This window comes from Scyliorhinus torazame, chromosome 8, assembly GCF_047496885.1.
Source record: "Scyliorhinus torazame isolate Kashiwa2021f chromosome 8, sScyTor2.1, whole genome shotgun sequence".
Classification (NCBI taxonomy): Eukaryota; Metazoa; Chordata; class Chondrichthyes; order Carcharhiniformes; family Scyliorhinidae; genus Scyliorhinus; species Scyliorhinus torazame.
Genome location: NC_092714.1, coordinates 24,176,995 through 24,203,543, shown reverse-complemented (window position 1 = coordinate 24,203,543; position 26,549 = coordinate 24,176,995). Strand labels below are relative to the sequence as shown.

Genomic DNA, 26,549 nt, shown 5'->3' with positions numbered 1-26,549 from the left:
AGGTTTAAGATCCATGGGGCAAAGTTCAGAGTAGATGTGCGTGGCAGGTTTTTTACACAGAGGGTGGTGAGTGCCTGGAACGCGTTGCCAGGGGAGGTTGTGGAAGCAGATACATTATCGGCGTTCAAAAGGCATCTTGACAAATACATGGATAGGATGGGTATAGAGGGGTACGACATTAAGAAGTGCTGAGGGTTTTTTGCCACGGGTGATATCATGACTGTTACAGGCTTGGAGGACAGAAGGGCCTGTTCCTGTGCTGTATTTTTCTTTGTTCTTTGTGCTTTGAGTTCTCTTCATAAATACTTCATTTCCCAGGACACAAACGGCATATAAATGTATGTTTCTTTCTTACTGATGTTTCATGTTTTTTTTTACAGTGCCACTGAGGTTCCTGCGTATTAATTTGGTAACAGTGAAAAGTGAAGTAATTTCCATTACCTGGGAAACTGATAATGCATCGAAACAGACAAATTTCACTGTCACAATCTCCACGGTGAACTATCAAAAGCAATTTCAAACTGGGAAACAAGCAGCAGAATTTTCCAGTTTGAAGCCCGATGTCGAATATCAGATACTAATATCCACCACAACTTGTGGTCAGCTGGAGACAATCACAGAGAAGGTCAGGACAGGTATGTTTGATGAGCCAGATTTTGCTTCCGTTTCCCAGCATATCCTTCCTGAACATGAGCTGTGAAAATGGGGACTGAATATTGGAAGGTAAGTTTGTCATGAGTCCCCAATGTTAATATAATCAGAATTCCAGTGATTTACTGTGGCAAAGAATGCTCATAAACTCCAGCAGTTAAAATGGTGTTGAACAGATGGTGCATTGAGAAGAGCGCGGTAAATATTCCACAGGTTGTTTTGGAAAACTCTGCAGTTCTACTAGCATCTGTGGAGAGAGAAACAGAATTTAGACTCCAATATGAATTTTCTTCAGAACCCAGTGTGCAGTATTTAGATTTTATTTTAGGTAAATAATCTTTCTTTGAACTCCCCACTCGCTCATTACCCTGTGGGGAGGTTAATGTCTGTACTTCCAGCTCAATCTAAAACTGTAGAAACAGCCATGAATTTACAATTCTGGTTTTACTCACAAAGTAACTTCTTTATTTTTCACTTTTCGAAGTTGCCTCGGTCGTGGAAGTGTCAACAAGAATTACCAATAAGGAGTTCACACCAGCTTTGAAAAATGAAAGCAGCCAGGAATACAGAGACTTTGTAAAGAATTTCACTGCTGAAGTAAGTCATTCTTGCGTGTTGGGGGGGAAAGGAGACTGGGGACTCAATGCCTGTAAAATCAATAGAGCCTCGCATGTTTTTACAAAGATGAGCACATGAGGAAGTAATTAATGTGTATGAAACGTGTTGCTTCATTTAATGGACCTTGGAAATGGCAGCATATGGCTTTTCAGCCCATTGGATGATGCTACCTCATTTATGGGAGCTATCCTCTCTAATCTCATTTCCTTAATCTTCCACCTGATGAATCAGCATCTTTGTTACGAAAGAAGATTTTCATGGGAACAATTTGACAAGTTACCAATACTGTTCAGTGCGATTTCAGCTGAGGTCTCGTCCCAAGCACCACTCCTGAGATCCCTGATATGAATAATCACCATAAACATTGACTTGACAATGTGGGGTTCAGCCATCAAAGGGAGTCCATTTTAGTTGGACGGCCAACTGGAGTCGCTGTGATTAGCTGATCACTGTGTGCAAGTATACAAGATTTCTGCACATTGTCACTGCTATCAGAAAAGCTTACAAAGGAATGTTGGGTAGGGGATGTGTGGAATATGCTGGGCCATCAGTTTGCAGATTGCGGTTGAGTAAAATTCTCCTGCTGCTGATGGCACACAGCACCTCATGAATGCCCAGTCTGCAGTTGCCACATCAGTGCAAAGCACGGTGGTCGTGCCACACAACACAATCAAGCGTGTCCTCAATTTGAAGACAGGACACCACCTCCAAGAGAACAGTGTGCTAGTCACTCCGACTGTCACTGTCATCGACAGGTGAATCTGCATCAGGCTGTTGCGAGTTGGTTGTCAACCTTTGCGAGTTAGAGGTCAGTACAACAGATAACAACACTGCCCTGATCACCAGGTTCTTTCGAAAATTGAAGCAAAATGCAGTAAGTTCAAAGGAAGTTACCTGAGAGAAAGAGAGCGAGAGAGACAGGAGCAGGGGAGGGAATATAACTGGGTTTGTCAGCGCAGAATGTTCAATGTCAGAGAGGGGAATGTGAGAGGCTGTAGTGAATACACAGCCAGAGGCGGGATTAGAGAAAGTGATGGAGTCAGAAGGAAGGGAGAGAGTGGAATTATCCAGATGGATGTCAATACTCTTAAATTATTGGGGCTTATGTTCCTTAGGAATGGAAAGATAGAGTAACAGTTTACTGTTAAGGTGGGAGGAAGAATGTGGTGAAATATCTTTGAGTTCGGGTGAGCTGCTGGAAAGAGAGGTCAAGTGTGTACATAGGGTAGCACATGGCACAGAGCGTGGATCCCAGGATGAATGTCAAGCGCAGTCTGTGGAATATTGGCACACTCCGAGATACCTGTAATTCTGGGAGCATTCCAAACATGAAGGATTGACAGTCAGTTAAAACCCATGTTTGCGAAGTAGGAGCTGCAGGTAGCCTCTGAGGATGGAGATTTCACTGTGAAAGTAAGTTTTGGTAGCCGCCTTATCTTAAAGAAGATAAGAAAACATTTAATCTGGTTTTGTTTGACTGTGAGAGGCACAACGAGTGCTAAATGATGCCGGTTGGCTATGAATAGAGGTTCTCGGACGGCACGGTGGTGCAGTGGTTAGCACTGCCACCTCACGGTGCTGAGGACCCGGGTTCAATCCCAGCTCTGGGTCACTGTCCGTGTGGAGTTTGCCCAGTCTGCATGGGTACCACCGCCACAAAATAAGAGTCATAGAGTCGTAGATGTTTCCAGCATGGATCCAGGCCCTTTGGTCCAGCTTGTCGATGCTGCCCAGTTTCTATCACTAAGCTAGTCCCCCTTGCCCGCATTTGGCCCATATTTTGGATAGCAAGAAGCTTTTTGGATAGCAAGAAGCTTTTTCCCAGAGTGGGGGACTCAATTACTAGGGGTCACGTGTTAAAGGTGAGAGGGGAAAGGTTGAAGGGAGATATGCGTGAAAAGCTCTTTACGCAGAGGGTGGTGGGTGCCTGGAACGCAATGCCGGCGGAGGTGGTAGAGGCGGGAACAATGGCGTCATTTAAGATGTATCTGGACAGATACATGAATGGGCAGGGAACAGAGGGACACAGATCCTTAGAAAATAGGCGACAGTTTTAGATAGAGGATCTGGATCGGCGCAGGCTTGGAGGGCCGAAGGGCCTGTTCCTGTGCTGTAATTTTTCTTTCTTTATCCCTCTATACCCACCCTGCCTATGTAACTGTCTAACTGTTTTTTAAAGGAAAAAACTGTTCCCGCCTCTACCACTGCCTCTGGCAGCTCTTTCCAGATGCTCACCGCCCTCTGTGTGAAGAAATTTCCCCTCTGGTCACTTTTGTGCCTCACCTTAAACCTGTGCCCTCTAGTTCTAGACTCCTCTACCTTCGGGAAACAATGTTGACTATCTACCTGGTCGAGGCCCCTCATTATTTTAGACCTCTATAAGATCACCCTAAGCCTCCTACGCTCCAGGGAAATTAGTCGTATCTCTGAAATGGATTTCTGTTTTCTTGATTTCAGTTGATCAAAGGACTGAGTGAGGAAATTCAGACTTTAATCAAGGACGGAAAATTGACTATTTCTATCACATCTATTGAAGAAGGAAGCGTGAATGTTAAATTTTCTTTTGCAACATCAACAAACGTGACTGTCACTCTGTCCGATGTCAAGAAGTCGATTGCTGATTCTTTAAACAACAGTTCAGCGTTCGTTATTGACGCTGAAAACACAACTATTTCAGGTAAGGAATTCCACATCTCAATCATTAAACTCAGAGGACATGGAAAAGTTCTGGAATATATGTAGAAGCACAGAAAACTGGAGCAGGCGTCGGCCATTCAGCCCTTCGAGACTGCTCCTTCATTCAGTTTGATCATGGCTGTTACTCTTTCTCCTCGCTGCACCTAAGACCATTAGACATCGGAGCACAATTAGGCCACTCAGCCCATCGAATCTGCTCCACCATTCAATCATGGTTGATATTCTTCTCATCCCTATTCTCCTGCCTTCTCCCCATAACCGCTGATCCCATCATTAATCAAGGACCTATCTATCTCTGTCTTAAAGACTCAGTGATTTGGCCTCCACAGCCTTCTGCGGCAAAGAGTTCCACAGATTCATCACCCTCTGGCTGAAGAAATTCCGCCTCATCTCAGTTTTAAAGGTGTCTTCTGGTTCTAGTTTTTCCTTCAAGTGGAACCATCCTCTCCACCTCCCCTCTATCCAGTCCTCGCAGTATCCTATAAGTTTCAATAAGATCCACGCTCATCCTTCTAAACTCCAATGAGTACAGACCCAGAGTCCTCAACCGTTCCTCATATGACAAGCTCTTCATTCCAGGGATCATTCTTGTAAACCTCTTCTGGACCCGTTCTAAGGCCAGCACACCCTTCCTTAGATACGGGGCCCAAAACTGCTAACAATACTCCAAATGGGGTCTGACCAGAGCCTTATACAGCCTCAGAGGTACATCGCTGGTCTTGTATTCTAGTCGTCTTGACATGAATGCTGACATTGCATTTGTGTTCTTAACTGCCGACTGAACCTGTATGTTAACCTAAAGAGAATCATGAACAAGGACTCCCAAGTCCCTTTGTGCTTCTGATTTCCGAAGCATTTCTCCATTTAGAAAATAGTCTATGCATAAATTCCTCTTTCCAAAGTGCATAACCTCACACTTTTCCACATTGTATTTAATCTGCCACTTCATTGCCCACTCTCCTAGCCTGTCCAAATCTTTCTGCAGCCCACTTGCTTCCTCAATACTGCCTGTCCCAATGCAGATCTTTGTATCATCTGCAAACTTAGCCACAGTGCCTTCACTTCCTTCTTCCAGATCATTAATGTGTATTGTGAAAAGGTGTGGTCCCAGCACCGACCTCTGAGGAACACAACTAGTCACCAACTGCCATTCTTACAAAGACCCCTTTATCCCCACTCTCAGCCTTCTGCCAGTCAGCCAATCCCCTATCCATGCCAGGATCTTATCCTGAACACCATAGGCTCTTAACGTATTTACAATCTCCTGTGCAGCACCTTGTCAAAGGCCTTCTGGAGATCTAAGTAAATCATGTCCCCTGGTTCTCCTTTGCCTAACTTCCTTGTTACCTCCTCAAAGAACTCTAACAGATTAGTCAGATATAACCTCCCTTTGACAAAGCCGTGCTGACTCAGTTCTATTTTACCATGCACTTCCAAGTACCCCGCGATCTCATCTTTAATAATGCACTCTAAAATCTTATCAATGACCACATTCAGGCAAACCGGCCTATAATTTCCCGTCTTCTGCCTCCGTCCCTTCTTAAACAGTGGTGTAGCATTAGCCACTTTCCAGTCCCTGGGACCCTTCCTGCCTCCAATGATTACTGAAAGATCACCATCAATGCCTCCACAATCTCCTCAGCTATCTCTTTTAGGGCCCTGGGGTATAGTCCATCCGGTCCAGGTGACCTATCCACCTTCGGACCTTTCACTTTCCTCAGAACCTTCTCCTTAGTGATGGCCACTACACTCACCTCTGCTCCCTGATTCTCCTGGAGCTCTGGCATCCCACTGATGTCATCCACCGTGAAGACTGATGCAAAGTAACTATTCAGTTTGTCTGCCATTTCTTTGTTTCCTATTATTACTTCTCCAGCCACATTTTCCAGAGGTCCAATGTCTATTTTTGCGTCTCTCTTACCTTTTGTACATTGAAAGAAACTCTTCCTATCTTCTTTTATATTACTAGCTAGCTTGTACTCATATTTCATCTTCTCTCCCCTTATTGTTATTTTAGTTGTCCTCTGCTCGCTTTTAAAGGATTCCGAATCCTCTGGCTTCCCACAAATCCTTGCCACTTTGTATGCTTTTTCTTTTGCTTTCATGCTGTGCTTGACTTCCCTCGTCAACCATGGATGCCTTGCCTGCCCTTAGCATGCTTCCTAATCCTTGGGATGAATTTCTGCTGTCGCTCCCGAATAACCCCCAAAAACCTCTGCCATTGCTGTTCCACAGACTTCCCCGCTGGGCTTCTTTTACAATCAACTCTGGCCAGCTCCTCCCTCATGTCTTTGTAGTTACCTTTATTTAATTCTAATACCGTTACATCTGACTCCAGCTTCTCCCTCTCAAACTACAGGTAAATTCTATCATATTGTGGTCACTGATCCCAAAGGGTTCCTTCACATTAAGATCTCTAATCAAGTAGGCCTCATTACACATCACCAAATCCAGAATTGCCTGTTCCCGAGTGGGCTCTACTGCAAGCTGCTCCAAAAAAAATCTCTGAAACATTCCACAAATTCTTTTGCTTGGGATCCACTACCAACCTGATTTTCCCAGCCCACCTGCATATTGAAGTCCCCCTTGATTATTGTGATATTGTGTTTTTTAGATGCTTTCTGCATGTACCTGCATGCTTACTTTCAATGATTGGTGTACAAGGACACCCAGGGTAACTATGTACATCAGCATTTCCCAATCTTTCATCATTAAAGTAATATGCTGCCATGATGGATTTCGTAGCCAAGTGGAAACTTCCACATTATACAACAGCTGTCATTTATTTGCCAACTCACTCAACTTGTATAAATCACTTTGTAGCCTCTTTACAGCCTCCTCACCAGTCACAATTACAGACACGGAAACATACATATAAGATAGAAGCCCAAGGAGGCGATTTGGCCCTTCGAGTCTGTTCCACCATTCATTTTGATCAAGGCTGCCATCAAGTTGAATACACTGATCGAATCTTCCCCCCATATCCCTTGATCCATTTAGGCACAAGAGCTCTTTCTAATTTGTTCTTGAAATTACACAACGTTTTGTCCTTAACTATTTTCTGTGGCAGTGAATTACACAATTTACCCCTCATACTCATGCTATGACCCCTGCTTCTGGACTCTCCCACCATCGGGAACATTCTTTCTGAATCTACCCTGTGTAATCCTGTCAGAATATTCTATGAGTTCCCCTCACACTCTTTAAACTTCACTGAATATAATCCTATATCCCTATAACAGGGCAGCACAGTGGTCAGCACAGTTGCTTCAAAGCTCCAGGGTACCAGGTTCAATTCCCGGCCTGGGTCACTGTCTGTGCGGAGTCTGCACGTTCTCCACGTGTGTGCGTGGGTTTCCTCTGAGGCTCCGGTTTCCACCCACCGTCCAATGATGTGCAGGTTAGGTGGACTGGCCATTCTAAATTGCCCTTATTTTCAAAAAGGTTAGGAGGGGTTGCTGGGTTACGGGGATAAAGAGGATAGGGTGGAGGGGTGTAGCATAAGTAGGGTGCTCTTTCCAAGGGCTGCTGCAGACCCGATGGGCCGAATGGCCTTCTTCTGCACTGTAAATTCTATGATTCTAACCAAATTAGTCTCTCCTCATATGACAATCCTGCCATCTCAGGAATCACTGCACTCCCTCCTTTGCAAGAACATCCTTCCTCAGATAAGGACACCAAACTGCACACAATACTCCATGTGTGGCCTCACCAATGTGCTATAGAACTGTAGTAAAAAAATCTCTATTTCTATTCTCAAATCCTCTCGCTATGAAGGCCAACATACCATTTGCCTACTTTACTGCCTGCTGTACTTGCATGCTTATTTCAGCAACTGATGCACAAGGACTCCAAGGACTCGCTGAGTATCCACTTTTCTCAATTTGCACCCATTCAAACAATAATCTGCCTTCCTATTTTTGTTAACGAAGCGGATAACCTCACATTTATCCACATTTCTTGCATTTGTCCAAATTCCGCTGAAGCACCTCTGCATCGTCCTCACAGCTCACCCTCCCACCCAATTTTGTTTCATCTGCAAATTTGGAGATAATGTATTTAGTTCCCTCGTCCAAATCATTAATAAATGATGTGAACATTTGGGGTCCCAGCACAGACCCCTGCGGTAGGCCACTAGTCACTGCCTTCCAATCTGAAAAAAATCCCATTTATTCCAATATTTTGGCTTCCTGTCTGCTGACCAGCTTTCCATTCATCTCAAGACACCTACCCACAATCCCATGCACTTTAAATTAATATAATAATCTGCTATGAAGCCCTTGACAAATGCTTTCTGAATGTCTAAAGAAACCACATCCACCAGTTCTCCCTGGTCAACTCTCCTCATTACATCATCAAAGAATTCTAGTAGATTTGTCAAACATAATTTCCCTTCTATAAATCTATGCTGACTTTGTCTGATTACACCACTGCTTTCCAAATACTGTGCTATTAAATCCTTGATGATGGACTGTAGCAACTGTCCTCCTCTCGACGTTAGGCTCACTGGTCTATAGTTCTCTGTTTTCTCTCTATTTTCCTTTTTGAATAGCAGGGTTATATTAGCCACCCTCCAATCTTCAGGAACCATTCCAGGGTCCAAAGAATTTTGTGAAATGGCTTGCAATGATCGACTGTTTCTAGAGCTACTTCTTTAAATACACTGGGATGAAGATTATCAGGGCCTGGGGATGTATCCACCTTCACTCCCATTATTTTATAATTCTCTTCTAATACTAATTTCCGGCACCTCCTCACTAAAACCTGTGTTCCTCAGAACATCTGGTATTTTATCCCTGTCTTCCTTTGTGAAGCAGAAGCAAAGTCTGAATTTAGTTCCTCAGCCATTTCTTTGGTCCTCGTTATGAATTCCTCCAATTCTGACTGTAAGGGCCTAAATTAGTTTTTATCAATTCCACCGAGTTTTGGGCCATCAGCAAACTTGGAAATATTGCTTTTGATTCCCTAATCTAAATCTTTGAGATATATTGTGAATAACTGGGACCCAAACTTTAATCCATGCAAGATCCCACTCGTCACTGCTGGCCGCTCCAAGAGCGACCCATTTATTCCTACTCTGTTTCCTGCCTGGAAAACAATTCTCAATCGAGAAAAAAAGTCCTGAACACTTCTTCATGGCCAACAAGTTTTGCATGCGCCTTGAACTTGGAGCTTCTGACCCATGGGCAGAGTGTTACTGAGCCACAGGACCAAGAGATATCATTGAAGAAAGGCTGAAGATAAATATGTGGGTGATGTTAAAAATTATAAAGGGAGAGAAAACTGAATTGTTAAATGGATAGATGATACCAAACGTGGCTCTTGCAAAACCTCAAATGATTATGAAGAAGGGAAGATTGAGGATTGGGTACAATTCCACAGTTTTGGGATATCTGGTAAATTGTGTTTTTATAGAGGGTGAAAATCCGATGACGTTTGATCCCAAAATTGTTCTCATTGCGAGGAGAGAGGACATGTCAGTCCTGAATCTTGTTTAGTTTGGTTATTTCATTATGGAACCAAGAGAGAATGTTCATATGCATTCTTTCTGACTGGTTAAAACTCACCTGATGAAGGAGCTGCGCTCCGAAAGCTAGTGACTCCAAACAAACCTGTTGGACTTTAATCTGGTGTTGTAAAACGTCTTACTGTGTCCACCCCAGTCCAACGCCGGCATTTCCATATCATGATTCAAAACTGACAACATTATCCAGCTCATGTCACAAGGTCCATCTCTCCGTGGTGTTTGGGGATTTCTCTGTATTAATTGTTCTCCACCACTTGGAGATGACATTTCTACTGGAGTAAAGTGAGGAATGAGGAGTCACAGGAAACTTAATAATAATAATCTTTATTGTCAAAAATAGGTTTGTATTAACACTGCAATTAAGTTACTGTGAAAAGCTCCTGGTACCCACGTTCCAACGTCTGTTCGGTTACACGGTGGGAGAATTCAGAATGTCTAAATTACCTAACAGCACGTCTTTCGGGACTTGTGGGAAGAAACCGGAGCACCCGGAGGAAACCCACGCAGACACAGGGAGATCGTGCAGACTCCACACAGACAGTGACCCAAGCCGGGAATCGAACCTGGGACCTTGGTGCTGTGAAGCAACAGTGCTAACCACTGTTTTAGTGCGACACACTTATCAGTTCATCTAATACTTCCAAGCTGGTTGAATTCAGATTGAAGCAGTGTTCTAACATCCATCTTCCCTCTTCATTGCAGACAGAGACAGCTGCCAGTCAGGGCTGAATGACTGTTCAGTTAATGGAACTTGTATAAGACAGAACGCAACCTACACCTGTCAGTGTAACGATGGGTTCAGAGACAGAAGCCCCAGTGTACCTGGAAGGAAATGTGAAGGTAGGACATTGTCAGAATTCAATTCTTTGGTTCAAGTAACCTTTATGGAAAGTGATAGTTTTGATCTAATTCTTCTTTCAGACATTGACGAGTGTGAGATTGGGGACAACTCATGCTCTGCATTAGCTGTCTGCACGAACACTCCAGGAAGTTTCTCGTGTCGTTGTTCTGAAGGAACTATAGATAGCAATCCAGCAAACCCAGGAACACAGTGCACAGGTAAAGATCAGAGCTGTTTAAACCAGGAGTGGTGTAAGGAAAGTGAAAGTATTTCAACATGAATCCTGCTGATATTAATATGTGAAAGCTTTACATGTATATCTTGCATTCAGCTCGCCGTCATTTTGAAGCTCCACTGCCCATTTAAACTGAAGGAATTAATGACTTGGTTAGGCTAATGGAGGAATGTAAATCCAGCCCCTCTATATCTTGCTGTAATGTAAGGCTTTCCTCCTGGCTATTTACCACAGCACCAATCAGGGGACACTGGCTCAAATCCCACCCTGGCAGCTAATTGAATTTAAATTCATTTGAAAAAAGTCTTGAATTGAAAGATTGTCTCAGTTATGGTGACCATTAACTGATCATTGATTGTTGTAAAAATCCATCTGGTTCACCAATGTCCCACAGAGTAGGAATTCTGCCGTCCTCACCTGGTCTGCTCTACCTGTGACTCCAGACCCAAGGCAAAGTGGTTGACTGTGATCCAAAAACCCACAAGATGGGACAGGACCAGAACATGTGTGCGTGATTCACGGGCCCTACCAAACAGCGCTCGCACCTATCCTCAACACCCACAAAGAAACAACTCATTCTGGCTTTAGTGAGGTGGGCCCTAAACAGTACCGTGGGCTGGATCAGTTCAGCTTCGCACAAGATGACATTGCATTTGCCCTGCAAAGAGCTTCACTCCATACCTCATCCTCCATTATAGGCCCCAGCTCCTCCTCCCATATAGACTTTCGCCATTCCACTGAGGTCAGATCCTCCCCAGATGCCGTCCAAATATGCCAGATGTACTACCCTCTTCCGACCCTGTACAGAATAAGATCATCTCCAGTAAGGTTGATGGCGGCATCACCAGGAACGCTCGTCGAACAATATTCCATACGTGGAGGTACTGAAACGAGTCCAAGCCCGAGAACCCGAATTTCTCCATCAACTCCTCCAGACTGGGAAACGGCCCCTCCAGGAATAAATCACTCACTCTCTCTCCAGCCCCTTCCCCTTCCAGCCCCTAAATGTGACATCCAGCTTTTCTGGCTTGAACAACTGTTTTGTCCAAATGTGGACCGGCCGTGACACTGACCCCAGCTTTTAATGCTGATGGAGTTGGCTCCATATTTTTAAAGTTGGGGAAACCACCGGGGTTGAGAAACACTTTTCTGGAGCAAATGGCCGTGGTGCCGTCACCAGCGCACCCAAACTGAACTCTCTACATGACGCAGCCGACATCCGCAGCCAGGTAAACCCCGGGTCTCCACATCACCCCAACAGCTTCTCCACGTTGGTGGCAAATTTAGCACGCAATTCCTCCCAACAGTCTATCCATCTGCAGGACCCCCCTCGGAATCCTTGGGCTTTCCCCCAAGAACATATGACTTCTGAAACACCTTTCTTGTCTGAACTGTTTTCTTCAGAGATCTATGACTTGCACACAAAGGTCCCCCAGACAGCACATACTTCCTGGAGTCCTACCATTCATTGTATATTCTCTTGATTTGTTAGTTTCCCCCTATAGGGGAGGCGGAGGCGTAGTGGCATTATTGCTGGACTAGCAATCCAGAGATCCAGGATAATGATCTGGGGACCCGGGTTCGAATCCCGCTATGGCAGGTGATGGAATTTAAACTCAATAAAATATCTGGAAATAAAAGTCTAATGAACACCATCCTGGAACTCTATCCCCAACAGCACAGTGGGTGTACCTACACCTCAGGGACTGCAGTGGTTCAAAAAGGCAGCTCACGACCATCTCCTGAAGGGCAACTAGGGATGGGCAATAAATGCTGACTTAAGCAGCAACTCCCACATCCCGTGAATGAATAGAAATAAAAGTCCTCGCAAAGTGCAGTACCTCACACTTTTCAGTGTTAAACTCCATTTCCCACTGTTTTGCCCATCTGACCAGCCCGTCTGTGTCATCCTGTAATCTAAAGCTTTCCTCTTCACTTTCTGCCACATCACCAATTGTTGTGTCATCTTGCAAACTTACTGATCATACTTCCTACATTTCCATCCAGATCATTAATGTTCACTACTGGACACAGGCTTCCAGATCCAAAAACAACTTTCGGCCAACACTCTCTGCCTTCTGCCAAATTTGGACCAATTTGCCAAATTGCCCTGGATCCCTCGTAGTCGTGCCAAATTCCCCATTTCGGAAACCACCTATTTTTCATTTTGGTTGTGTGGTTTTAATATCCTAAAATCCTGAACACTCCTTAAGTGACAACATGGAATGTTGCTGCTATTTAATATTCAACATTTGTGTTGGCACAAATTTTGATGAAGGTGTCATGAGAAATTGAACCAAAGTATTCTGAGCAATTTCCCCAAAGCTGCTGATCAGAACTTTTTGATGTTTATTTTTATTTCAGGTTCCACCATTTCCTCAGCGAGTACGAGTCCGATCACCATTATCTCAACCAGTGAAAATCCCAACACCAGCACTGCCTCCACCAGCACTCCAACAACGAACATTCTCAGCACAACACCTATCCCCATAACCCCCAGCACAAGCAATCCAATCACTATCATTGTGAACACCACCACCTCAAACACCAGCCCAATCTCCACCACAGTCACCCCAACAAACAACAGCCCAATCTCCACCACAGTCACCCCAACAAACACCAGCCCAATCTCCACCACAATCACCCCAACAAACACCAGCCCAATCTCCACCACAATCACCCCAACAAACACCAGCCCTATCTCCACCACAATCACCCCAACAAACACCAGTCCAATCTCCACCACAATCACCCCAACAAACACCAGCCCAATCTCCACCACAATCACCCCAACAAACACCAGCCCTATCTCCACCACAATCACCCCAACAAACACCAGTCCAATCTCCACCACAGTCACCCCAACAAACACCAGCCCAATCTCCACCACACTCACCCCAACAAACACCAGCCCAATCTCCACCACAGTCACCCCAACAAACACCAGCCCAATCTCCACCACAGTCACCCCAACAAACACCAGCCCAATCTCCACCACACTCACCCCAACAAACACCAGCCCAATCTCCACCACAATCACCCCAACAAACACCAGCCCAATCTCCACCACAGTCACCCCAACAAACACCAGCCCAATCTCCACCACAGTCACCCCAACAAACACCAGTCCAATCTCCACCACAGACACCCCAACAAACACCAGCCCAATCTCCACCACAATCACCCCAACAAATACAAGCCGAATCTCCACCACAATCACCCCAACAAACACCAGCCCAATCTCCACCACAATCACCCCAACAAACACCAGCCCAATCTCCACCACAGTCACCCCAACAAACACCAGCCCAATCTCCACCACAATCACTCCAACAAACACCAGCCCAATCTCCACCACAATCACCCCAACAAACACCAGCCCAATCTCCACCACAATCACTCCAACAAACATCAGCCCAATCTCCACCACAGTCACCCCAACAAACACCAGCCCAATCTCCACCACAATCACTCCAACAAACATCAGCCCAATCTCCACCACAGTCACCCCAACAAACACCAGCCCAATCTCCACCACAATCTCCCCAACAAACACCAGCCCAATCTCCACCACAGTCACCCCAACAAACACCAGCCCAATCTCCACCACAGTCACCCCAACAAACAACAGCCCAATCTCCACCACAGTCACCCCAACAAACAACAGCCCAATCTCCACCACAGTCACCCCAACAAACACCAGCCCAATCTCCACCACAATCACCCCAACAAACACCAGTCCAATCTCCACCACAATCACCCCAACAAACACCAGTCCAATCTCCACCACAATCACCCCAACAAACACCAGCCCAATCTCCACCACAATCACCCCAACAAACACCAGCCCTATCTCCACCACAATCACCCCAACAAACACCAGTCCAATCTCCACCACAATCACCCCAACAAACACCAGTCCAATCTCCACCACAATCACCCCAACAAACACCAGCCCAATCTCCACCACAATCACCCCAACAAACACCAGTCCAATCTCCACCACAGTCACCCCAACAAACACCAGCCCAATCTCCACCACACTCACCCCAACAAACACCAGCCCAATCTCCACCACAGTCACCCCAACAAACACCAGCCCAATCTCCACCACAATCACCCCAACAAATACAAGCCGAATCTCCACCACAATCACCCCAACAAACACCAGCCCAATCTCCACCACAATCACCCCAACAAACTCCAGCCCAATCTCCACCACAGTCACCCCAACAAACACCAGCCCAATCTCCACCACAATCACTCCAACAAACACCAGCCCAATCTCCACCACAATCACCCCAACAAACACCAGCCCAATCTCCACCACAATCACTCCAACAAACATCAGCCCAATCTCCACCACAGTCACCCCAACAAACACCAGCCCAATCTCCACCACAATCACTCCAACAAACATCAGCCCAATCTCCACCACAGTCACCCCAACAAACACCAGCCCAATCTCCACCACAATCTCCCCAACAAACACCAGCCCAATCTCCACCACAGTCACCCCAACAAACACCAGCCCAATCTCCACCACAATCACCCCAACAAACACCAGCCCAATCTCCACCACAATCACCCCAACAAACACCAGCCCAATCTCCACCACAATCACCCCAACAAACACCAGCCCAATCTCCACCACAGTCACCCCAACAAACACCAGCCCAATCTCCACCACATTCACCCCAACAAACACCAGTCCAATCTCCACCACAATCTCCCCAACAAACACCAGCCCAATCTCCACCACAGTCACCCCAACAAACACCAGCCCAATCTCCACCACAATCTCCCCAACAAACACCAGCCCAATCTCCACCACAGTCACCCCAACAAACACCAGCCCAATCTCCACCACAATCACCCCAACAAACACCAGCCCAATCTCCACCACAATCACCCCAACAAACACCAGCCCAATCTCCACCACAGTCACCCCAACAAACACCAGCCCAATCTCCACCACAATCACCCCAACAAACACCAGCCCAATCTCCACCACAATCACCCCAACAAACACCAGCCCAATCTCCACCACAGTCACCCCAACAAACACCAGCCCAATCTCCACCACAAGCACCCCAACAAACACCAGCCCAATCTCCACCACAATCACCCCAACAAACACCAGCCCAATCTCCACCACAGTCACCCCAACAAACACCAGCCCAATCTCCACCACAATCACCCCAACAAACACCAGCCCAATCTCCACCACAGTCACCCCAACAAACACCAGCCCAATCTCCACCACAATCACCCCAACAAACACCAGCCCAATCTCCACCACAGTCACCCCAACAAACACCAGCCCAATCTCCACCACAATCACCCCAACAAACACCAGCCCAATCTCCACCACAATCACCCCAACAAACACCAGCCCAATCTCCACCACAGTCACCCCAACAAACACCAGCCCAATCTCCACCACAGTCACCCCAACAAACACCAGCCCAATCTCCACCACAGTCACCCCAACAAACACCAGCCCAATCTCCACCACAATCTCCCCAACAAACACCAGCCCATTCTCCACCACAATCACCCCAACAAACACCAGCCCAATCTCCACCACAGTCACCCCAACAAACACCAGCCCATTCTCCACCACAATCACCCCAACAAACACCAGCCCATTCTCCACCACAGTCACCCCAACAATCACCAGCCCAATCTCCACCACAATCACACCAACAAACACCAGTCCAATCTCCACCACAATCACCCCAACAAACACCAGCCCAATCTCCACCACAGTCACCCCAACAAACACCAGCCCAATCTCCACCACAGTCACCCCAACAAACACCAGTCCAATCTCCACCACAATCACCCCAACAAACACCAGCCCAATCTCAACCACAGTCACCCCAACAAACACCAGCCCAATCTCCACCACAGTCACCCCAACAAACACCAGCCCAATCTCCACCACAGTCACCCCAACAAACACCAGCCCAATCTCCACCACAGTCACTCCAACAAACACCAGCCCAATCTCCACCACAATCACCCCAACAAACACCAGCCCAATCTCAACCACAGTCACTCCAACAAACACCAGCCCAATTTCCACCACAATCACTCCAACAAACACCAGCCCAATCTCCACCACAGTCACCCCAACAAACACCAGCCCAATCTCCACCACAATCACCCCAACAAACACCAGCCCAATCTCCACCACAGTCACCCCAACAAACACCAGCCCAATCTCCACCACAATCACTCCAACAAACACCAGCCCAATCTCCACCACAGTCACCCCAACAAACACCAGCCCAATTTCCACCACAATCACTCCAACAAACACCAGCCCAATCTCCACCACAGTCACCCCAACAAACACCAGCCCAATCTCCACCACAATCACCCCAACAAACACCAGCCCAATCTCCACCACAATCACCCCAACAAACACCAGCCCAGTCTCCACCACAGTCACCCCAACAAACACCAGCCTAATCTCCACCACAATCACCCCAACAAACACCAGCCCAATCTCCACCACAGTCAGCCCAACAAACACCAGCCCAGTCTCCACCACAGTCACCCCAACAAACACCAGCCCAATCTCCACCACAATCACCCCAACAAACACCAGCCCAATCTCCACCACACTCACCCCAACTACCACCAGCCCAATCTCCACCACATTCACCCCAACAAACACCAGCCCAATCTCCACCACAATCACCCCAACAAACACCAGCCCAATCTCCACCACAGTCACCCCAACAAACACCAGCCCAATCTCCACCACAGTCACCCCAACAAACACCAGCCCAATCTCCACCACAGTCAGCCCAACAAACACCAGTCCAATCTCCACCACAATCACCCCAACAAACACCAGCCCAATCTCCACCACAGTCACCCCAACAAACACCAGCCCAATCTCCACCACAATCACCCCAACTACCACCAGCCCCACCAGTAGCCTGGATACCACACTAATCACCAACTCAACCATCAACCCAACCAGCATCCCAGCGACCATCCCAAACACCCCCCTAAACTCCAGCCCAACCAGCATCCTAAGCACCACCTCAAACACCAGCCCAATCTCCACCATAGTCACCCCAACAAACACTAGCCCCACCACTAGGCTGGATACCACACTAATCCTCAGCTCAACCATCATCCCAACCACCACCCCAAACACCACACCGAACTCAAACCGAACCACCATACCAAGCTCCAGCTCAACCACTGTACCAATCACCATCCCTACCACCATTCAAACCACCACCCCAATCTCCACCGCAACCTCCACCCCGACCTTTGTTCCCACTTCAACCATCACCATCCCAACCACTGGCCCTGCAACCAGTCCAAACCCTGGCTCTACCACCAACCCAAGCACTGACACAACCTCCGTAAGGACCACCCCAAAAGCCACCACCCCTGTATCTACATCAATCACTACATCCTGTGGTAAGTTGAATATATTAATGTTCTGCATAACTATTTCATAATATAATCATTCACCCATCTTCAAAGAGGAGACTTAATATGGTGAAGGGTAGCAGAGGGTAGCAGTAAAAGAGTGTTTTTCTGAATGGAAGGTTGTTACTCGTGGTGTTCCACAGGGATCTGTGCTGGGGCCTCTGTTGTTTGTAGTATACATTAGCAATTTGGAGGAAAATGTAGCTGGTCTGATTAGTAAGTTCAGGGATGACACCAATGTTGGTGGAGCGGCAGATAGTGTTGATGATTGTCAGAGGATACAGCAGGACATAGATAGGTTCGAGACTTGGGCAGAGAAATGGCAAATGGAGTTTAATCCAGTCAAAGATAGATAGTTTTTTGAAGAATAAAGGGATTAAGGGTTATGGTGTTCGGGCCGGAAAGTGGAACTGAGTCCACAAAAGATCAGCCATGATCTCATTGAATGGCGGAGCAGGCTCGAGGGGCCAGATGGCCTACTCCTGCTCCTAGATCTTATGTTCTTATAAATGTGAGGTAATGCATTTTGGTAGGTCTAACATAGAGGGGAAATATACCATAAACGGCAAAACTCTTTGGAATATAGAAAGCCTACAAGATTATGAGAGTCATGAATAGAGTTCATGGCAGACACTCTTTCCCACAGTGGAGGGGTCAATCACTAGGGGGCATAGGTTTAAGATCCATGGGGCAAAGTTCAGAGTATATGTGCGAGGCAGGTTTTTTACACAGAGGGTGGTGAGTGCCTGGAACGCGTTGCCAGGGGAGGTTGTGGAAGCAGACACATTATCGGCGTTCAAAAGGCATCTTGACAAATACATGGATAGGATGGGTATAGAGTGGTACGACATTAAGAAGTGCTGAGGGTTTTTTGCCAAGGTTGATATCATGACTGTTACAGGCTTGGAGGACAGAAGGGCCTGTTCCTGTGCTGTATTTTTCTTTGTTCTTTGTGCTTTGAGTTCTCTTCATAAATACTTCATTTCCCAGGACACAAACGGCATATACATGTATGTTTCTTTCTTACTGATGTTTCATGTTTTTTTTTACAGTGCCACTGAGGTTCCTGCGTATTAATTTGGTAACAGTGAAAAGTGAAGTAATTTCCATTACCTGGGAAACTGATAATGCATCGAAACAGACAAATTTCATTGTCACAATCTCCACGGTGAACTATCAAAAGCAATTTCAAACTGGGAAACAAGCAGCAGAATTTTCCAGTTTGAAGCCCGATGTCGAATATCAGATACTAATATCCACCACAACTTGTGGTCAGCTGGAGACAATCACAGAGAAGGTCAGGACAGGTATGTTTGATGAGCTAGATTTTGCTTCCGTTTCCCAGCATATCCTTCCTGAACATGAGCTGTGAAAATGGGGGACTGAATATTGGAAGGTAAGTTTGTCATGAGTCCCCAATGTTAATATAATCAGAATTCCAGTGATTTACTGTGGCAAAGAATGCTCATAAACTCCAGCAGTTAAAATGGTGTTGAACAGATGGTGCATTGAGAAGAGCGCGGTAAATATTCCACAGGTTGTTTTGGAAAACTCTGCAGTTCTACTAGCATCTGTGGAGAGAGAAACAGAATTTAGACTCCAATATGAATCTTCTTCAGAACCCAGTGTGCAGTATTTAGATTTTATTTTAGGTAAATAATCTTTCTTTGAACTCCCCACTCGCTCATTACCCTGTGGGGAGGTTAATGTCTGTACTTCCAGCTCAATCTAAAACTGTAGAAACAGCCATGAATTTACAATTCTGGTTTTACTCACAAAGTAACTTCTTTATTTTTCACTTTTCGAAGTTGCCTCGGTCGTGGAAGCGTCAACAAGAATTACCAATAAGGAGTTCACACCAGCTTTGAAAAATGAAAGCAGCCAGGAGTACAGAGACTTTGTAAAGAATTTCACTGCTGAAGTAAGTTATTCTTGCGTGTTGGGGGGGAAAGGAGACTGGGGACTCAATGCCTGTAAAATCAATAGAGCCTCGCATGTTTTTACCAAGATGAGCACATGAGGAAGTAATTAATGTGTATGAAACGTGTTGCTTCATTTAATGGACCTTGGAAATGGCAGCATATGGCTTTTCAGCCCATTGGATGATGCTACCTCATTTATGGGAGCTATCCTCTCTAATCTCATTTCCTTAATCTTCCACCTGATGAATCAGCATCTTTGTTACGAAAGAAGATTTTCATGGGAACAATTTGACAAGTTACCAATACTGTTCAGTGTGATTTCAGCTGAGGTCTCATCCCAAGCACCACTCCTGAGATCCCTGATATGAATAATCACCATAAACATTGACTTGACAATTGTGGGGTTCAGCCATCAAAGGGAGTCTATTTTAGTTGGACGGCCAACTGGAGTCGCTGTGATTAGCTGATCACTGTGTGCAAGTATACAAGATTTCTGCACATTGTCACTGCTATCAGAAAAGCTTACAAAGGAATGTTTTAGAAGCATAAGTACAACCATTTTCACTCAGCAGGATCTAAGCAATCGATTTCATTCTGGTAATGAGAACATTAAGCATTTCATCTATCTTCGTTTATTGGTTAAGAGAGGCAGAACTGGCACCAAATGATCCCAGTTAGATCTGAAATGTGAGTGTGATCAAGGCAGCATTTGGCTGAGTGCAGGTTGAAGAAACCTGTGCAAGACTGGAGTCAATGGGGAAATCAGGAAGAAAAGCTCTCCACTGGTTGGAGTCACATCAGGCAGAAGGGAAGATGCTTCTGGCAGTCAGAGGTCAATCATCAAAGGCCGAGAACATTGCCTCAGAAATTCCTCAGAGTGGTTGCCTAAGCCCAGCCATCTGCAGCTGCTTCATCAATGACCTCCTCCACCATCGGTTCAGAAGTGGGGATGTTTGAAGATGAGCACTATTCATGACTGCACATATACTGAGGCAGTTTCTGTCCATAAACACAAGACCGTATTACATTCAGGCTTGGGCCCATGAGTGACAAGTAATATTCACACAAGTGGCAGGCAATGAACATCTCCACCTGAGGGAATCTGTGATGCTCAGAATCTCCCAAGGAGCTTGAGGTGCATGTTTATCCTTAACTTTTGCTCTAATGTGATGGGCTATCCTATCAGAACGGATCAGGATAATTGTGGAGCCTCCTCCTCCACTCAGTTTTTTAATTAGCACCTCTATTCATGGCTCCATGTGGCAGAGCTTAGATCTGGTCTTTTGCCTGTCAATTGCTGCTTAATATGTTTGACATGCAGGTTTCCTGTGTTGTTGCTTCACCAGGTCGGCACTTTAATTTTAGTTATGCCTTGTGCTGCTCCTGACATGCCCACTGCCCTCCTGTACTCTTTTTTGAACCGGGGTTGGGTTTGTGATCATGGTAGAGTGAGTGGGGGTGGGGTGGGGGATGTGTGGAATATGCTGGGCCATCAGTTTGCAGATTGCGGTTGAGTAAAATTCTCCTGCTGCTGATGGCGCACAGCACCTCATGAATGCCCAGTCTGCAGTTGCCACATCAGTACAAAGCACGGTGGTCGTGCCACACAACACAATCAAGCGTGTCCTCAATTTGAAGACAGGACACCACCTCCAAGAGAACAGTGTGCTAGTCACTCCGACTGTCACTGTCATCGACAGGTGAATCTGCATCAGGCTGTTGGGAGTTCATTGTAAACCTTTGCGAGTTAGAGGTCAGTACAACAGACAACAACACTGCCCTGATCACCAGGTTCTTTCGAAAATTGAAGCAAAATGCAGTAAGTTCAAAGGAAGTTACCTGAGAGAGAGAGACAGGAGCAGGGGAGGTAATATTACTGGGTTTGTCAGCGCAGACTGTTCAATGTCAGAGAGGGGAATGTGAGAGGCTGTAGTGAATACACAGCCAGAGGCGGGATTAGAGAAAGTGATGGAGTCAGAAGGAAGAGAGAGAGTGCAATTATCCAGATGGATGTCAATACTCTTAAATTGTTGGGGCTTATGTTCCTTAGGAATGGAAAGATAGAGTAACAGTTTACTGTTAAGGTGGGACGAAGAATGAGGTGAAATATCTTTGAGATCGGGTGAGCTGCTGGAAAGAGAGGTCAAGTGTGTACATAGGGCAGCACATGGCACAGAGCGTGGATCCCAGGATGAATGTCAAGCGCAGTCTGTGGAATATTGGCACACTCCGAGATACCTGTAATTCTGGGAGCATTCCAAACATGAAGGATTGACATTCAGTTAAAACCCATGTTTGCGAAGTAGGAGCTGCAGGTTGCCTCTGAGGATGGAGATTTCACTGTGAAAGTAAGTTTTGGTAGCCGCCTTATCTTAAAGAAGATAAGAAAACATTTAATCTGGCTTTGTTTGACTGTGAGAGGCACAACGAGTGCTAAATGATGCCGGTTGGCTATGAATAGAGGTTCTCGGACGGCACGGTGGTGCAGTGGTTAGCACTGCCACCTCACGGTGCTGAGGACCCGGGTTCAATCCCAGCTCTGGGTCACTGTCCGTGTGGAGTTTGCACAGTACCGCCCTGTCTGCATGGGTATCACCGCCACAAAACAAGATCATAGAGTCGTAGATGTTTCCAGCATGGATCCAGGCCCTTTGGTCCAGCTTGTCGATGCTGCCCAGTTTCTATCACTAAGCTAGTCCCCCTTGCCTGCATTTGGCCCATATTTTGGATAGCAAGAAGCTTTTTGGATAGCAAGAAGCTTTTTCCCAGAGTGGGGGACTCATTTACTAGGGGTCACGAGTTCAAGGTGAGAGGGGAAAAGTTTAAGGGAGATATGCGTGGAAAGCTCTTTACGCAGAGGGTGGTGGGTGCCTAGAACGCATTGCCGGCGGAGGTGGTAGAGGCGGGAACAATAGCGTCATTTAAGATGTATCTGGACAGATACATGAATGGGCAGGGAGCAGAGGGACACATGTCCTTAGAAAATAGGCGACAGTTTTAGATAGAGGATCTGGATCGGCGCAGGCTTGGAGGGCCGAAGGGCCTGTTCCTGTGCTTTAATTTTTCTTTCCTTCTTTCTTTATCCCTCTATACCCACCCTGCCCATGTAATTGTCTCACTGTTTTTTAAAGGAAAAAACTGTTCCCTCCTCTACCACTGCCTCTGGCAGCTCGTTCCAGATGCTTACCACCCTCTGTGTGAAGAAATTTCCCCTCTGGTCACTTTTGTGTCTCACCTTAAACCTGTGCCCTCTAGTTCTAGACTCCTCTACCTTCGGGAAACAATGTTGACTATCTACCTGGTCGAGGCCCCTCATTATTTTAGACCTCTATAAGTTCACCCTAAGCCTCCTACGCTCCAGGGAAATTAGTCGTATTTCTGAAATGGATTTCTGTTTTCTTGATTTCAGTTGATCAAAGGACTGAGTGAGGAAATTCAGACTTTAATCAAGGACGGAAAATTGACTATTTCTATCACATCTATTGAAGAAGGAAGCGTGAATGTTAAATTTTCTTTTGTAACATCAACAAACGTGACTGTTCCTCTGTCCGATGTCAAGAAGTCGATTGCTGATTCTTTAAACAACAGTTCAGTGTTCGTTATTGACGCTGAAAACACAACTATTTCAGGTAAGGAATTCCACATCTCAATCATTAAACTCAGAGGACATGGAAAAGTTCTGGAATATATGTAGAAGCACAGAAAACTGGAGCAGGCGTCGGCCATTCAGCCCTTCGAGTCTGCTCCTTCATTCAGTTTGATCATGGCTGTTACTCTTTCTCCTCGCTGCACCTAAGACCATAAGACATCGGAGCACAATTAGGCCACTCAGCCCATCGAATCTGCTCCGCCATTCAATCATGGTTGATATTCTTCTCATCCCTATTCTCCTGCCTTCTCCCCATAACCGCTGATCCCCTCATTAATCAAGGACCTATCTATCTCTGTCTTAAAGACTCAGTGATTTGGCCTCCACAGCCTTCTGCGGCAAAGAGTTCCACAGATTCATCAACTTCTGGCTGAAGAAATTCCTCCTCGTCTCAGTTTTAAAGGTGTCTTCTGGTTCTAGTTTTTCCTTCAAGTGGAACCATCCTCTCCACCTCCCCTCTATCCAGTCCTCGCAGTATCATATAAGTTTCAATAAGATCCACCCTCATCCTTCTAAACTCCAATGAGTACAGACCCAGAGTCCTCAACCGTTCCTCATATGACAAGCTCTTCATTCCAGGGATCATTCTTGTAAACCTCTTCTGGACCCGTTCTAAGGCCAGCACATCCTTCCTTAGATACGGGGCCCAAAACTGCTAACAATACTCCAAATGGGGTCTGACCAGAGCCTTATACAGCCTCAGAAGTACATCGCTGGTCTTGTATTCTAGTCGTCTTGACATGAATGCTGACATTGCATTTGTGTTCTTAACTGCCAACTGAACCTGTATGTTAACGTAAAGAGAATCATGAACAAGGACTCCCAAGTCCCTTTGTGCTTCTGATTTCCGAAGCATTTCTCCATTTATAAAATAGTCTATGCATAAATTCCTCTTTCCAAAGTGCATAACCTCACACTTTTCCACATTGTATTTAATCTGCCACTTCATTGCCCACTCTCCTAGCCTGTCCAAGTCCTTCTGCAGCCCGCTTGCTTCCTCAATGCTGCCTGTCCCTATGCAGATCTTTGTATCATCTGCAAACTTAGCCACAGTGCCTTCACTTCCTTCTTCCAGATCATTAATGTATGTTGTGAAAAGTTGTGGTCCCAGCACCAACCTCTGAGGAACACAACTAGTCACCAACTGCCATCCTTAAATAGACCCCTTTAGCCCCACTCTCAGCCTTCTGCCAGTCAGCCAATCCCCTATCCATGCCAGGATCTTATCCTGAACACCATAGGCTCTTAACGTATTTACAATCTCCTGTGCAGCACCGTGTCAAAGGCCTTCTGGAATTCTAAGTAAATCATGTCCACTGGTTCTCCTTTGCCTAACTTCCTTGTTACCTCCTCAAAGAACTCTAACAGATTAGTCAGATATAACCTCCCTTTGACAAAACCGTGCTGACTCAGTCCTATTTTACCATGCACTTCCAAGTACCCCGCGATCTCATCTTTAATAATGCACTCTAAAATCTTATCAATGACCACATTCAGGCTAATCGGCCTATAATTTCCCGTCTTCTGCCTCCCCCCCTTCTTAAACAGTGGTGTAGCATTAGCCACTTTCCAGTCCCTGGGACCTTTCCTGCCTCCAATGATTACTGAAAGATCACCATCAATGCCTCCACAATCTCCTCAGCTATCTCTTTTAGGACCCTGGGGTATAGTCCATCCGGTCCAGGTGACCTATCCACCTTCGGACCTTTCAATTTCCTCAGAACCTTCTCCTTAGTGATGTCCACTGCACTCACCTCTGCTCCCTGATTCTCCTGGAGCTCTGGCATCCCACTGATGTCATCCACCGTGAAGACTGATGCAAAGTAACTATTCAGTTTGTCTGCCATTTCTTTGTTTCCTATTATTACTTCTCCAGCCACATTTTCCAGAGGTCCAATGTCTATTTTTGCGTCTCTCTTACCTTTTGTACATTGAAAGAAACTCTTCCTATCTTCTTTTATATTACTAGCTAGCTTGTACTCATATTTCATCTTCTCTCCCCTTATTGTTATTTTAGTTGTCCTCTGCTCGCTTTTAAAGGATTCCGAATCCTTTGGCTTCCCACAAATCCTTGCCACTTTGTATGCTTTTTCTTTTGCTTTCATGCTGTGCTTGACTTCCCTCGTCAACCATGGATGCCTTGCCTGCCCTTAGCATGCTTCCTAATCCTTGGGATGAATTTCTGCTGTTGCTCCCGAATAACCCCCAAAAACCTCTGCCATTGTTGTTCCACAGACTTCCCCGCTGGGCTTCTTTTACAATCAACTCTGGCCAGCTCCTCCCTCATGTCTTTGTAGTTACCTTTATTTAATTCTAATACCGTTACATCTGACTCCAGCTTCTCCCTCTCAAACTACAGGTAAATTCTATCATATTGTGGTCACTGATCCCAAAGGGTTCTTTCACATTAAGATCTCTAATCAAGTAGGCTGCATTACACATCACCAAATCCAGAATTGCCTGTTCCCGAGTGGGCTCTACTGCAAGCTGCTCCAAAAAAAATCTCTGAAACATTCCACAAATTCTTTTGCTTGGGATCCACTACCAACCTGATTTTCCCAGCCCACCTGCATATTGAAGTCCCCCTTGATTATTGTGATATTGTGTTTTTTAGATGCTTTCTGCATGTACCTGCATGCTTTCTTTCAATGATTGATGTACAAGGACACCCAGGGTAACTATGTACATCAGCATTTCCCAATCTTTCATCATTAAAGTAATATGCTGCCATGATGGATTTCGTAGCCAAGTGGAAACTTCCACATTATACAACAGCTGTCATTTATTTGCCAACTCACTCAACTTGTATAAATCACTTTGTAGCCTCTTTACAGCCTCCTCACCAGTCACAATTACAGACACGGAAACATACATATAAGATAGAAGCCCAAGGAGGCGATTTGGCCCTTCGAGTCTGTTCCACCATTCATTTTGATCAAGGCGGC

The 26,549-nt window shown here is 45.9% G+C and overlaps 1 protein-coding gene and 1 long non-coding RNA gene across 2 annotated transcripts in view; both read left to right on the top strand.

Annotated features, from left to right (window-relative positions):
• Positions 1–1,210: 1,210 nt before the first annotated feature.
• LOC140428718 (uncharacterized) lies at positions 1,211–10,327 on the top strand. Its single transcript, XR_011948836.1, has 3 exons — positions 1,211–1,248; positions 3,727–3,946; positions 10,196–10,327. It is a non-coding gene; the product is annotated as an uncharacterized lncRNA (long non-coding RNA).
• Positions 10,328–10,377: 50 nt separating this feature from the next.
• LOC140428702 (uncharacterized) overlaps positions 10,378–26,549 on the top strand; it is an 81,078-nt gene continuing 64,906 nt past the window's right edge. The window contains exons 1-5 of the mRNA XM_072515433.1: positions 10,378–10,552; positions 16,846–18,021; positions 19,086–19,340; positions 19,842–19,954; positions 23,365–23,584. Of these exons, the coding sequence (XP_072371534.1) occupies positions 10,378–10,552; positions 16,846–18,021; positions 19,086–19,340; positions 19,842–19,954; positions 23,365–23,584 (1,939 nt within the window). The remainder of the gene's footprint in view (positions 10,553–16,845; positions 18,022–19,085; positions 19,341–19,841; positions 19,955–23,364; positions 23,585–26,549) is intronic.